The 13,381-nt window shown below is 40.0% G+C and overlaps 1 protein-coding gene across 1 annotated transcript in view; it reads right to left on the bottom strand.

The window, feature by feature from the left end:
* ITGAV (integrin subunit alpha V) overlaps positions 1 to 13,150 on the bottom strand; it is a 79,020-nt gene extending 65,870 nt beyond the window's left edge. Inside the window, exon 1 of the mRNA XM_026668029.2 lies at positions 12,623 to 13,150. Coding sequence (XP_026523814.1) covers positions 12,623 to 12,774 — 152 coding nt within the window. The 5' untranslated portion in view covers positions 12,775 to 13,150. The remainder of the gene's footprint in view (positions 1 to 12,622) is intronic.
* Between the last annotated feature and the right edge of the window lie 231 nt (positions 13,151 to 13,381).

Consider the following 13,381-nt stretch of genomic DNA (forward strand, 5'->3'; position numbering starts at 1 on the left):
GCAAACGAGCGAACAGACAGGTATCCCGCTTCCGAAGTAGCCGAAAAGTATCTGGTCCGGATGGATTGCTGAACTCCAGCTGCAATGCCCTTTTGTATGGCCATCTCCATCCATTGCCTCATTTCGATGGGAATAGTCTCAGGTAATCCCTCCTCCTGTCCTAAACCGGCGGCCGTAGGGGTGAAGGTTGCCTCTGGGATTCGCCGGGCAGTGCTCACTGGAGGAGATATGCCTATGGGAGGCTGTCCAGAAATAGCCTGTCTGGACTGGGTGGATAAGTCCAAGGGCCCCAACAATGTACTTGGGACCTGATCCAATTGTTGTGTCATAGCCATCTTGTCCACCTCCCTGGCCCGTTTCTGCAACTGCCTTTCCAAGGCTTGGTGCCGTCTATGGGCATCCTTATCCGCCGCCTTAGAGGCCTTTTGGGGGCCCACTGACTTATCTCGGGACTTATTTGTCTTGGAGCGGAAGACGTTGTCACCTTCCATTGTGGAGGACTGATTCTCATGCCTCTAACTTTAATTTTTTAAAAAATTATTATTATTATTATTATTATTATCATTATTATTATTATTATTATTATTATTATTGTTTTGTTATTGTTATTATTATTGTTGTTATTATTATTATTTGTACATAGGGCTGATGCCTACCGCTGTGGTTGAAAGTAGAACGCTTCTCCAGGAGTGTAAGTCTATATATATATATATATATATATATATATATGTGTGTGTGTGTGTGTGTGTGTATACATACATATACACACATATACCTGCCTATATCTACATGTAAAACTGTGTATATGGGAAACAGTATCTAAGGGTTCCCAACAAGGGAAACCCCCAATCGCTCCAAGCAAGAAATATTCTGGACCCCTGGTCCCCAACAAGGGAAATCAGCTATACAGGTCCTGGATGGATCCTTTCCTATCAAAAACGTCCCGCGGTTTGAAATGGCACTTGAGGCTTCGCTCCAATGTAACGATCCAAAAGCAATTCCTGTTTAAGGACTAGCCTGCTTATCCAACGCCAGCAGGCTAAGAGAGAAATAATCCCAGGAAAGTGGAATGGGAAAGCACTTGCCCCAGTCCCCAAGAAGGGAAACCAGCGGGGAATGGCGCCTGTGATATTTAGGCGTGAACTTGAAGCCAGCCATTTAAAAAGGCGGGAAGGCAGAAACTCTGATGTTAAATGCCTGAGCAGTTTAACGAGCCGCTGCTGCTGACTCTCCAAAAAGTCAGACAAATGATCCTGTAAGGAGAAGTGAGCCGCGGCTGCGAGCGTTCCGGCAAGATCGCAAAGATAAGACAATCGGGGAATTAGATAGGCTAATTGCCTGAAGCGGCTGTCTCAGGCTGCCTGAGAAGTGGCAGGCTCCGCCAGTTACAAAGAGCTGCTCTCAACTGATCGGGGTGATAACCTAATAGAGCCACAAGCCTTGAAATCGCCAGATTAATAGGGGGGAATTTGCAAGCCGAATTAACCCAAGAGCAAACCTGAATCTTGACTAGCTGAATCAGAAACCGTTCCAGTCAGGGAGTGCACAACCTCTTACCACGAAGGCTGAGCTAAAACTGGGGGACGCTGAGGAGGTGTCCCGTGGAGGAGGAGGAGCGTCCCAAAGTTTTAAGCCCAGCCTTTCCAGAAGAGACTGAAGCACCTCCCACTTCTGGATGCTCTGAACAGCTCATGGGAGAATTTGCTGGTATCACTGAGGGAATATTATGAGCTACCCGCTGAAGACAAACCAATTCCTTAAAAAGAAAAGAAAAGAAAACAAAGTTGTTAATTATGATTTGTAACATGATCAGATATGAAAAGGGATAATGTCCTGGTGAACTTCATATATTTTAAGTATCTCCCATGTATTTTAGGAAAGACTGTGTCAGTTGGGAGTGGGACGATATAGTACAGACTTCATATTGTCTGGTGTTATGAAATGCTGACTGAATGTGGGAAGAGGGTGTTACAAAGCACCAGCAAAAACTAAAGGAAGATAAAAATCATGAATTTGAGATGGGCTGCTGTATAAATCCAGTATTTGCATAAATAAAATCCTGAACCATATTTGCTTCCATTATTTATTCTCGTGGTACAGTGTAACTCATCTAACCATTAAAAAAAGAGTACAGTGGATTTAAATTGCAATTTTCAGTCGAAGCAATCTCTTGCAGGATGATGGTTAGACTTATAGGAAGGACCAGCCTTTGCTGACTTTAATGAGCTTGAGAGCTATCCTAAATGTTCTGCATGATGAATGGCTGGAGATCACGGACAATCTTCAGATACTTAGCTGTTCCTAGCCTACCTATTGTCCCATAATTTTTAAGCAACATCAACACAGAATTCCTAATGCTGGAAAAAGCCAAAACAAGCCACATCTTGTTTTAGTATTATTATTCTCATCTCTCTGTAACTTTCACTAATTAATCAGCAAAGGCTAAAAGCCAAAGAAAATGCCCATAGCAAGTAAAAGTAAATGAAACTAAGTGCTTGGGCTACTGCCAAATATTTCATAACTAAAGAACTTCTTTCAATCCAAACAACCATGTTGTTATCATAAAGCAATGAGCAGTGGCTGCGATGCCTCAGACAATAAAGCTTTGCTGTCACTGTAGGAGTGAACCGCAAGACAAAATCCACCAGTCAATTCCACTGCATAAACCGTGTTGAAGAAAATGCAAAAAAACTGTGTAATCCAATGCCGGCACTGCTCTTTGAAATCTCAACTCCAGATGTTAAACATGAATAAATGGTTTGCCTATTGAATTTTCAACTTATCCACTATTACTCTCTGATCATCTTTCAAAAACTCTTTTTGCTGATATAAATTGCTTGGTCTCAGCATATAAAATCTGTCCAATGTTTTAATAGGTCTTTTCAAATGGCTACGAGTTATTTGAACAAGACTTCACTTCCTGGCCTCAAGATCCAGGAAGGACGTACCTAAAAAGTAACTTTTACTATTAAAAGTAATTATAGAAGAAAGAGTTCTAAGAGATTTGATGTGTCTGGAGCATAATTAATCTAAGCAATACAGTTAAAGTGAGATCTTCTAATAATACAGGGAAGCAATACAATCCAGCCAGCAGACTGAAACAAAATTATGCAAAAATTGCAGAGGTCTTCTAAAAAATTGTGAATGGTTCATCAAATTTAAAAAAAATGGGTCACGGATACAGCAAAGGTATTGGTACACTACAGAATTGGTACAAATATGGTTATGTGTGTTGATTAAAACTAAGCCAACATAATTTGCAATCTGCCAAGCCAAAAGTATTCTACAACGATGTGCCAGGTATTGGCCACTCCCCTGGCTTTGCTGTCTCAAATGCAAAATGGAAAAAACAAAAATTCTCACAAGCCCTTGTTTATATATTATTAAACCATGCTGGTGAGCCACGTTCATCTTATACATGTTAAGGACAGGATAAAATGTTGAACAACAGCATGAGATAAGGGAAAAAGAAATTTTACCCCAACCCTGGTGAAACCAGGATCATGCAAATAAATCATATACTGTTATATAATGAGGTTTCATTGGTTTATATCTCAATCTAGTTACTGTGATTTCATAAGCTATTATTTAAGGCATAGTATTATATATGAAACCCAGCCCACTAAGGTTTGGTAAACAATAGTTTGTCACATGTCCACCACCATAAGGCCTGCTAAACTGAAGCTCTCTCCCAACATCTATGCAAAAGTCTTCAGTAAATCAAAATCAAGAAAATGAAAAGCCTCTCAACATGCTATCAAAATTTACAATTCCACTGCTAAACACAGCAACTGGTGCTGCTTTTTCTCCAGTGACCTTGTATTTTCAGAAAAAGAACACCTTATTAAACATGTTTGATTTTGATAAAATGACTTTACATGAAATCCTAAAGAAATTTTAACTCTAAAATTAGTCAGGCAATCCTTTCTTAATGTGGCAGAAAAGCTACTGCTACCCATAAAAACTCACCTAAAAGCTGACCCAGCCATTAAAGTTAATCATAAACATGTTGTCCAAAATATAATGCATACTTCACTTTTCAGTAGATAAATTGTTACAGAATTGCCATAAACCATAAATACATTTTAAAAAATAATTTAATATGGCACTATTTATTTTTTCACAAATCTATGATATTTACTCATCAGTACATTTTAAAACTTAAGTTTTCTGTAGTTGTGAAAAGTTCACCTATTTCCCAGGATTTTTCAAAGATAGTAAAAGAACTGAGAATGCTTCAGCAATTATTTACATAAGTTCTTAGTATATTCTATTTCATTCAATTAAAGGCCAATTCAAATCAAATGTATTACATAACATTTAAAACTGCACAGTTAGCAATCCTACAACTATGTATACAAACTACAAGTAGGATTACATTTATTACACACAACTCTGACACTTTACAGGACTAAACTAAAAAGGAATTTTAATGTAAATAAAATCCTGTTTGAACAACATTAAATCAGAAGTGCACATCATGAGATGGCTCCAAATAAGCACTTCCCACACATATCATTTAAATGAAGTTTCCAGAAAAAGATTTTTTGTGTTTGCAATGGCTTTCATGTAACCCATGTCTATGCTGATGCAGGATGGGGGGTCCAGAAGTTAATAACCAAACAACTAAGATTTTGTGGAATTCCATTAAATTCCTTTTACTGTTAAGTCCTGGAAAATTGTTTCATGGAATTTGCTCAGAGCTATCATGGTACAAGTTATTTTATGTGCTTTCTTCTTTATTAATCATAAGTTTGTTGCATCTCTTTACAATATGTTCATGCATACTTTATGGCATGATTGAGTATGGCGTAGTGCTTAAGGCTTCAGACTAGAAACCAGGAAACCATAAGTTCTAGTCCTGTCTTAGACATCAGCCAAATGGGCAATTTTGAGTCGGTTACTTTCTTTTAGCCCTAAAAAGACGAAAAGGCAAACCGCTTCTGAAATCTTGCCCCCAAAATTGCAGGGACTTGACCTAGATTTTTTTTTTAAAAAAAAAAAAAAGCTTTATGGTATATTTTAAAACATGCACTATTGAGATCTTCACTTTTATGCTAGCAGGTTGCCTCCATTATTAAAAGAAGACTATTAATGTCAATTGTATTTAAATTACTTACAAAAATATCTTTAATTTTACTTTAAAGCTTTATTGGGGCAGCTCTATCTTTTACTCTTAACAGTTGTTGCTTGCATTTTCATTAAAGATAAAAGGAGTTATTACATTTATCTTTTTTAAGATTTAATTTTATTTATCTCTGGTGTGATCGCTCTCATAAAGATGGAAGAATGGCTGATTTCACTTGCTGCATCCCTTGATGTTATAGGCCTAAGAAATGGTGTTATAGGAATTAATGTTTTGCTGTTAGACCATTTCAACTGCCAGTCTGGCAGCCCAGGTTTGGGGAATCTTATTTCTCTTATACACTGGGTTTAGGGGGAAATGCCAGGTAAGGTGCCTTCTTGAAAGCAATGATGGGAGCAGGTAATATGAAGGTCCCACCCCAGGGGCAGAAAAGTTTCTTGAAGAGGTAGTATGAGAGGTTTAGTGTTCCATACTGTTTTATTTATTTCCATATTACTGGCTCAGTCATGCCTCTACACTAGCTGTTTCAAAACTAAGATTATCCCGTAATGTAAATTTACGATCAACATTGTATATACAATCCCATATTTTCCAGTGAAAACATGAACTATTAAGTGCAGGTATTAACAGTAAACCCTTAAAAATGTACCTGTGAAATACATGTAATATTATATAAAAGTGTGCATAAAATAATGTGAAAGAATAAAATGGCAAAGTTTCTTATATAAATCAGCCTCAGAGTAAAAAAATTATATTATCTTTATCTTACTCAAAAAAATATGCTAAAAGAAGATCTGGACCATTTTCTTTCTTTTGTTCATTTCCTTTGAACACAAGTTCAAATTTATACAGTGAGAACATTTGTATAAGTCTTCATACTAGGATAGACAAAGGAACCTGAACAAGATCCAAAACCCCAATCCTTAAACTTGCCAAAATTGTTACTGGCATCAAACAGAATTAAGTCTAATTTACTATAGTTTATAGAATAAGCAAACGTTATACCAAGTTTCTAAATCGATTAAATGAAATGGAAATATATGGGTGTATTCTAAGAGTACAATCCTATATATGTTCATTCATGTGAAAGTTCATTGAATTACAGATATATGAAAACAGGATTACAACAGCAGGAACTGTATGTATCGAACAAGACCATAACTTTTGGATGGGGAACAAATAAGGTATAACAATGTACACAGTGGTCAGTATAAGAGCATTAAAATACACAAAAAGTAACTTTCCTCATACACATATAACAAAAATAGTAGTTGCGATAGAGACATGATTAAAACATCTAAAAAGCACTCAAGATAAATAAAGCCCAATCTATGCTATAATGTTTATATTTGTATTTTTGAGGTTTTTATAAGGAATAAAAACATAAATGAATAGTATACTATCCAGAGAATGTTAATATTGGAATATACATAAATGTACAGGTAGCTTTGACTTACAACCACCATTGAACCCAAAATTTCTGTTGCTAAGTAAGATGTTTGTTAAGTAAATTATGCCTGTTTTACAAACTTTCTTGTCACACTTGGTAAGTGAATCACTGCAATTGTTAAGTTAGTAACATGGTTGTTAAGTGAATCTGGTTTCCCCATTGACTTTGCTTGTCAGAAAGTCGATCACATGAACTTGGGACACTGCAACCATCATAAATATGAAAGAGTTGCCAAACATCTGAATTTTGAACACACGACCATGGGGGATGTTGCAATGGTTATGTGAAAAATGGTCATAAGTCACTTTTTCAATGCCTCTGTAACTTCGAACAATCACTATATGGAGTGTTACAAGTTGAGGACTACCTGTATACACAATTTTCTAACATAAACCAATGAAAAACTGAGAAGATAAATCCATTGTATTTAGTCATGTTTAGATTAAGGTGTAATCCATTACTGGTTTATAATCTTGAATATAGTAACTGAGATTCACCTCAAAGAGGACTATAGCCTTAATTGACTTTAATGAGATATATTATACCGAAATAATGTTTTCACTAGGTTTATTATATAGTTGCAGTTTATTTTAAACAATTTAATTATGCACTGTGATGCTTTGTAAGCCATTTCAAATAAATATGTTTCAGAAAAATGAAACAAGGATTTTCATATAACTATAAGTAAATACTTATTTAATTACCGTGTTTCTCATAAAATAAGGCCGGGCCTTTTTTTTTTTTTTGAGCCCCGAAAAAACGGCTAGGCCGTCTTTTTGGGGGTGACTTAATTCCCCCCCTTTCATCCGCATCTAGAGCGCCCCACGGGCAGCCTCGCCACCAGCCGCTCCTAACGGGTGATCATGGCTAAGCGCAGAGAGCTCCCTACTCCCACCAAACACCTTTGCTGCAGACCCAAGACCTTTGGCACCTGCCGCTGTTGCTTTCCCTTCTGCCCATTCCGCCGCCATGTTTGGAGCTGCCGCTTCCGTGTTTGGAGTGCCGCTGCCATTTGGAGTGTCGCCGCCATTTGGAGCACCGCCGCCACGTTTGGAGCTGCCGCTTCCGTGTTTGGAGCTGCCACCGTGTTTGGAGTGCCGCCGCCATGTTTGGAGCTGCCGCTTCCGTGTTTGGAGCTGCCGTGTTTGGAGTGCCGCCACCACTTGGAGCACCGCCGCCATGTTTGGAGCTGCCGCTTCTGCATTTGGAGCACTCCAAATACGGCGGCAGCTCCAAACACGGAGCGGCAGCTCCAAACGTGGCGGCGGCACTCCAAACATGGCAGCAGCTCCAAACACGGAAGCAGCAGCTCCAAACGTGGGGCGGTGCTCCGAATGGCGGCGGCACTCCAAACACGGCGGCAGCTCCAAACACAGAAGCGGCAGCTCCAAACGTGGCAGCGGTGCTCCAAATGGTGGCGGCACTCCAAACATGGCGGCAGCTCCAAACACGGAAGCGGCAGCTCCAAACGTGGCGGTGGCACTCCAAACACGGCGGCAGCTCCAAACGTGGCGGTGGCACTCCAAACATGGCGGCAGCTCCAAACACGGAAGCGGCAGCTCCAAACGTGGCGGCGGTGCTCCAAATGGCGGCGGCACTCCAAACATGGTGGCAGCTCCAAACACGGAAGTGGCAGCTCCAAACGTGGCGGCAGAATGGGCAGAAGGGAAAGCAACAGCAGCAGGTGCCAAAGGTCTTGGGTCTGCAGCAAAGGTGTTTGGTGGGAGTAGGGAGCTCTCTGTGCTTCGCCATGATCACCCATTAGGAGCAACTGGTGGCGAGGAATTGCTGCCCGCGGGGCGCTCCTAACAGCAAGTCCCCCCACCCTTCCCCCCATTTTGCATGTTTTAAACTAGGCCTAAATTTGGGGGGGAGGGGCTTAATTTGATTTTATGCCTAGAAAACATGCTGGGTCTTCCTATTGGTGGAGGGCGTATTGTTGGAGAAACACGGTATATAACATTCCAGATCATCATATTTCTATATATTTTACATATATTGTAGTTATGCTGCCAGGAATTCTTGGGTAGTCAGTAGTAAAACTACTTTGATAAATAAAATGAGAAACAATCAGAATAGAGCAGAAGCAGTTAGCTATTTAATAGTTAGGGGATAAATTACAGTACTTAATGTTTAAGAGGCCAAATGTTGTAACAATCAACATGATGTCACATCACTACTGGATGGAGGCAGAAATTTCCAGCTATCATTTTCTATAGTTTTATGGATTTTTCAATGTTTTTTTAAAGGTTTGGCTAACTTATGTGGACATTTACACACTTATCTTTTCCATTTCCTGCTGCAAATAATAAGGAATTCTAGTCTTTTGATTTCAAAATACAATTTCTGAGACCAAAGAAAGTGCATTCAAGGGCTAGATATTTTATTTGTTCATTTGTTCGTTTATATGCTTCCCATCTCACAGAAATATGAATCTGTGTGATATATAGATATGGCCCCATATCCACACAATGGGGATGATGGCTTTTATAGATTTTACTGAAGAATTGGCTCATGCTTTTTGGGTTGTTTTAAATCCTTGCACAATACAGTGTTTCTACAATAATCTACAATAATCACCATGCACAGAATCCCTTTGTTTAAAGGTATCATGTCAAAAGTTAGGGAGAAAATATTGACCAGATTACCTCAGTGAATTTGGCTACCAAATTTTTTTAAAATGGCAAAAATATTACCCTGAAATGAAACAGCAAAACCTTCAGAGATTATTTTTTTTTTTTTTGGTTAGGCATGCCTTTGTTAGAACAAGCCAAAAGGTCACAAACAACACACAAGCTTTTGAGCTCTCTAGACTCCATTGGGATTGGGAAAGAAGCAAAGACATTCCAACATGACCAGTGAAATTGATTGGACAGCTCATCTGAGAGCACCTCTGAACCAGTGAAGGCACTGGTTATTTACTTCATTTATAATTATATTTCCCAGGAACAAGAGCTGGGTCAGACATTTTCTGCTTCTGGAGGAAAAAGCTGATACCTTCCTTTGACCCCACTTTACATAAATAAGCCCATTGGATCTGTGACAAAAGTCATCTCATCAGGCTCAGTAACATTACCACAGAAATGGTAGCTAGCTAGTATTTCTCTTTCAGGGCCCTCACTATTTATCCAGATATAAAGGGGAGGTATTTTTTGGTCAGCACCAAATAGTCAGCCTCCAGATCTTTTAAATTATGTATATGGGGACAGCGCTTTCCTATATCTTAGGGAGCAGAATATTTTGGCTCAGTTTCCTTAAAGAGATTGAACATTAAAAACTGGCAATATGAGAGTATTTTAAGGTGGTGATAGGCTAACTTAAAACAACTTGGGAAAGGTTTTTTAATGGGGTGAGCTTAGTTCCCTAATACATTTATTATTTCTTCTGGTATGCTACCTGAATAAAGGTATAATAATACTTAATAAAAGACCAGCAACATAGTAGTTCACTGGGTTGTCTGAACCAAGCCATTTTGGTTTATCAACCAACTGTTTATGGTTTATTGCTTGATGAGCCAGACTACTTGTGTTTGATTCTATGAATCACAGCTTAATATGTCTGGACCTATTTCTGGTATCAATGCATGTTTGGACAGAGGCCCAGTTATTGAGAGGCAATAAAATTTTGCTTTTATCAATCAAAGAAAATCCCAAGAAAGTCAGTTGCCTTTTGGGGAAAAAGCAACTTTGGGCTTTGGATGACTGAGAGTCTCCATAGACAGGGACATTTATGTATTTCAGTGTTTTCCTTTTTAATGCTCAACGGTATTTTCTGAAAACATATAAAACAAAGGAAAATCCCCTAGGATCAGTAAGATTTAAATATAATATTACACTTAGGACTTTTCCCCACTTCCATCTAATAATGGCACAAACACGATTGGTAACATATTTTTTTTCTGCCCTATCTCTATGAGGATGCATACATCCCATTCCCAACCCATGAGTAAGGTCTTCAGCTGTATAAATAGTAGCTTCTTCTTATTCTGTCAAGATCCTAGAGAAGCTTTAAGGTATAGGCATTGTCACTTATTGCCTTGGAGAGAAATCAGGTGACTGCATGAGCACAGGTACTCAGCAATGGAGACAATCATTGTTGGGCTGCTGCTGTGTTTTGTTTTGTTCTTTGCTGACTCAAAGACTGTATTTGGACTCAACAACCAGGCAAAACTCTTAGAAATGCAGCTCTAGGCTAAAAGTTACTCCTAGGATACTTTGGAGGGGATATTGGACAGCAAATCATATTGTATGACCACACCAGTAAGTGGAGTCATTGCACACATAAACATAATTACACTCAAAGTATTACTCAGAGTTAAAGTCTCCACTTCAAACACTGAACTAGAAAGAAAGTTCTATTCAAATCAAAAGAATACTCCAAGGGGCACAAGAAGTTAGCAGTAATTATGGAAACAGAAGCCTAAGGAAAATATCTCATTTATTCCTGGGACATCCTCTTCTCTACTTCCCCATCACTTTGAACCTTTTGCCATAATCAAAATGAAGCACTGTCAAATAAATTAGAATTTACTGGATGACAGTGCTTTGAGTGAAAACAATGTTCAGGGAGACACCAGCTTTATAAACTGAAATAGGTTTTTTGATATATGTATACAGAATTTACATGATTCCTGTCAAAGGTCAGCTGTTCAAAGAAGCATTACTGAAAACCAGTTCTATTCATGAAGTATTCTTTTTTATTTTCAAAGGCCTTTTTATTTTTCCTTGTTTAAGAGCTTATTGCTTGTTTTCAGTTTACAATGAAGCACAAAATGTATTATTATTTCATCAATATAAGTAGGTGAATCATCCAATCTACAGGAATTGCAACCCTGTCCTAGCCTCAGATACCCACATTCTTGTTTTCTTTTTCAAAACTAAGCATCTGGTCCTTTAGGGTTTGTTGTCACATCTCAAAGCATACAGTAAATTGTATACAAATTATTATGAAGAAAAAGAGCTTTTGAATGTAAGTCCTAAAGGCAGTAGAGCAAAACATGAGCTACTCTACTTTTCTTCTACGAGTTTTACAGCATCCAATCACTCTTCACCGAAGCACAGCTATCTTTTTCAACTACAAAGACTGTTTGTTCTACCAACTGGATAAGAAGATTTCAATCTACAAAGAAGAGTATTTGGATTTTACCAAATCCTTTTATTTGTGCTTCTCCAATAAGGGGAAGGGAAGGCTGCATCCCCATACCATTTACCTGGGAGAAAACTCAATTGAAATCAGTGGGATTACAGTACTTTAGCCTCCATCCCAAACAGAGCAGTGCTCATCCTTAAGGCTGAAATACAGTTCCACTCAAAATGTAGGCAAGGATCTTAATGAAAGGTAAGGAAAGGTTAATCTGGTTTGGCAAGGAAGGCACTTGATTTCAGGGGAATCCAGGTAGTGCTCGACTTACAACAATTCATCTACTGACCATTCAAAGTTACAACAGCACTGAAAAAAAGTGCTGTTGAAAAAAAGCGCTTATGAGCATTTTTCACACTTACGACCGTCCCAGCATCCCCATGGTCATGTGATTTACATTCAGATGTTTGAAACTGACTCCCAATTATGACCCTTGCAGCACCCTTGAATCATGTGATCCTCTTTTGAGCCCTTCTGAAAAGGAAAGTCCATGGGGAAGCCCGATTCACTTAACGACCATGTGATTAATGTTTAAAAACTGAACCGATTCACTTAACAAATGTGGCGAGAAAAGTCGTAACATGGAGCAAATCCACCTTAACCTATTTCTCATGCAATGACATACATTTTGGGTCAATGGGGGTCATAATGGCAAATCGTAAAAAATCTATATCTCTCTTGCCGATTTTGCTAACCTAAATTGCCCGGCAATTCTTTTCAAAGGTGGATCCTATCCAAGGGCAGCCGCGCTCAAAAGAAGGACCGAAGCGGACCCAGTTTAGTTCCTCAGAACAACTTTCCTTGGGATTTCACCCAAAAGTTTTCTGGCGCCCACCGTCTGACTCTATATAATATACTAAAAAGAACGAGCTCTGGGAACCGGCGGAGATATTTTAGCGTTTGCAGCGGCGCTTTGGAAGGACGCGCCTGGCAAGAAAGAGACTTACGAAGAACGGTCGGGGGCGAAGAAATCCACCGCGAAGCCGAAGTAACTGCCGTCGGAGCCCGCGTATACAGTCGGGCTCTCCGCGTCCAGGTTGAAGGCGTACCCCGGCGCTACAAGGCGACCGGCGAAGAATAACAGATAGAGCGCGACCATGGTGAGCCCAGGAATGCCCAGCTGATGCCACAGGGAGGGAGGGAGGGTGTGTGTGTGTGTGTGTGTGTGTGTGTGAGAGAGAGAGAGAGAGAGAGAGATTTTCCCCGATTTGATTGCCGGCCCCCCCCCTCCGTCTATCCGATGCCCACAGCAGTGGAGGAGAAAAGTGGCCGTGGCAATGCCGAGCAGTGGCGTTGGAGGGGAGGGGTGGAAACCCACAAGAAGGCGTCCTCAGACAGACTGCAAAATACTCCCAGCCAGCCGGGTTCAAGCACTTCCTTTTTTGTTTTCTTCCCTGTTTTCCCCCGGACGGGTACGAGGACGTGGGCGGAGAAATCAGCAACCGCCAGCCTAGCGCGCTCGATCCGCCCCCTTCGTTGTTTTTTTTTTCCCAAAGAGAGGAGGAGGAGGAGGAGGAGGGGAAAAGAAAGCGAAGGAACGAGAGGCGTCGCGGCCGCCGAAAGGGGACGGGCGCCCGCTGGTGCCGGACAGGGGTGGGGTGAGGGGGAGGGGAGAGCTGGCTGGGGTCACTCTGAGGTGCTTTTAAAAAAAAAAATACGATATATACACTCCGGGAATAGGTGCTCTTGGACTAGGCTTTGACGTT

This window comes from Notechis scutatus, chromosome 1, assembly GCF_049901735.1.
Source record: "Notechis scutatus isolate UNSWTSFEM ecotype Mainland chromosome 1, rNotScu1.2, whole genome shotgun sequence".
Classification (NCBI taxonomy): Eukaryota; Metazoa; Chordata; class Lepidosauria; order Squamata; family Elapidae; genus Notechis; species Notechis scutatus.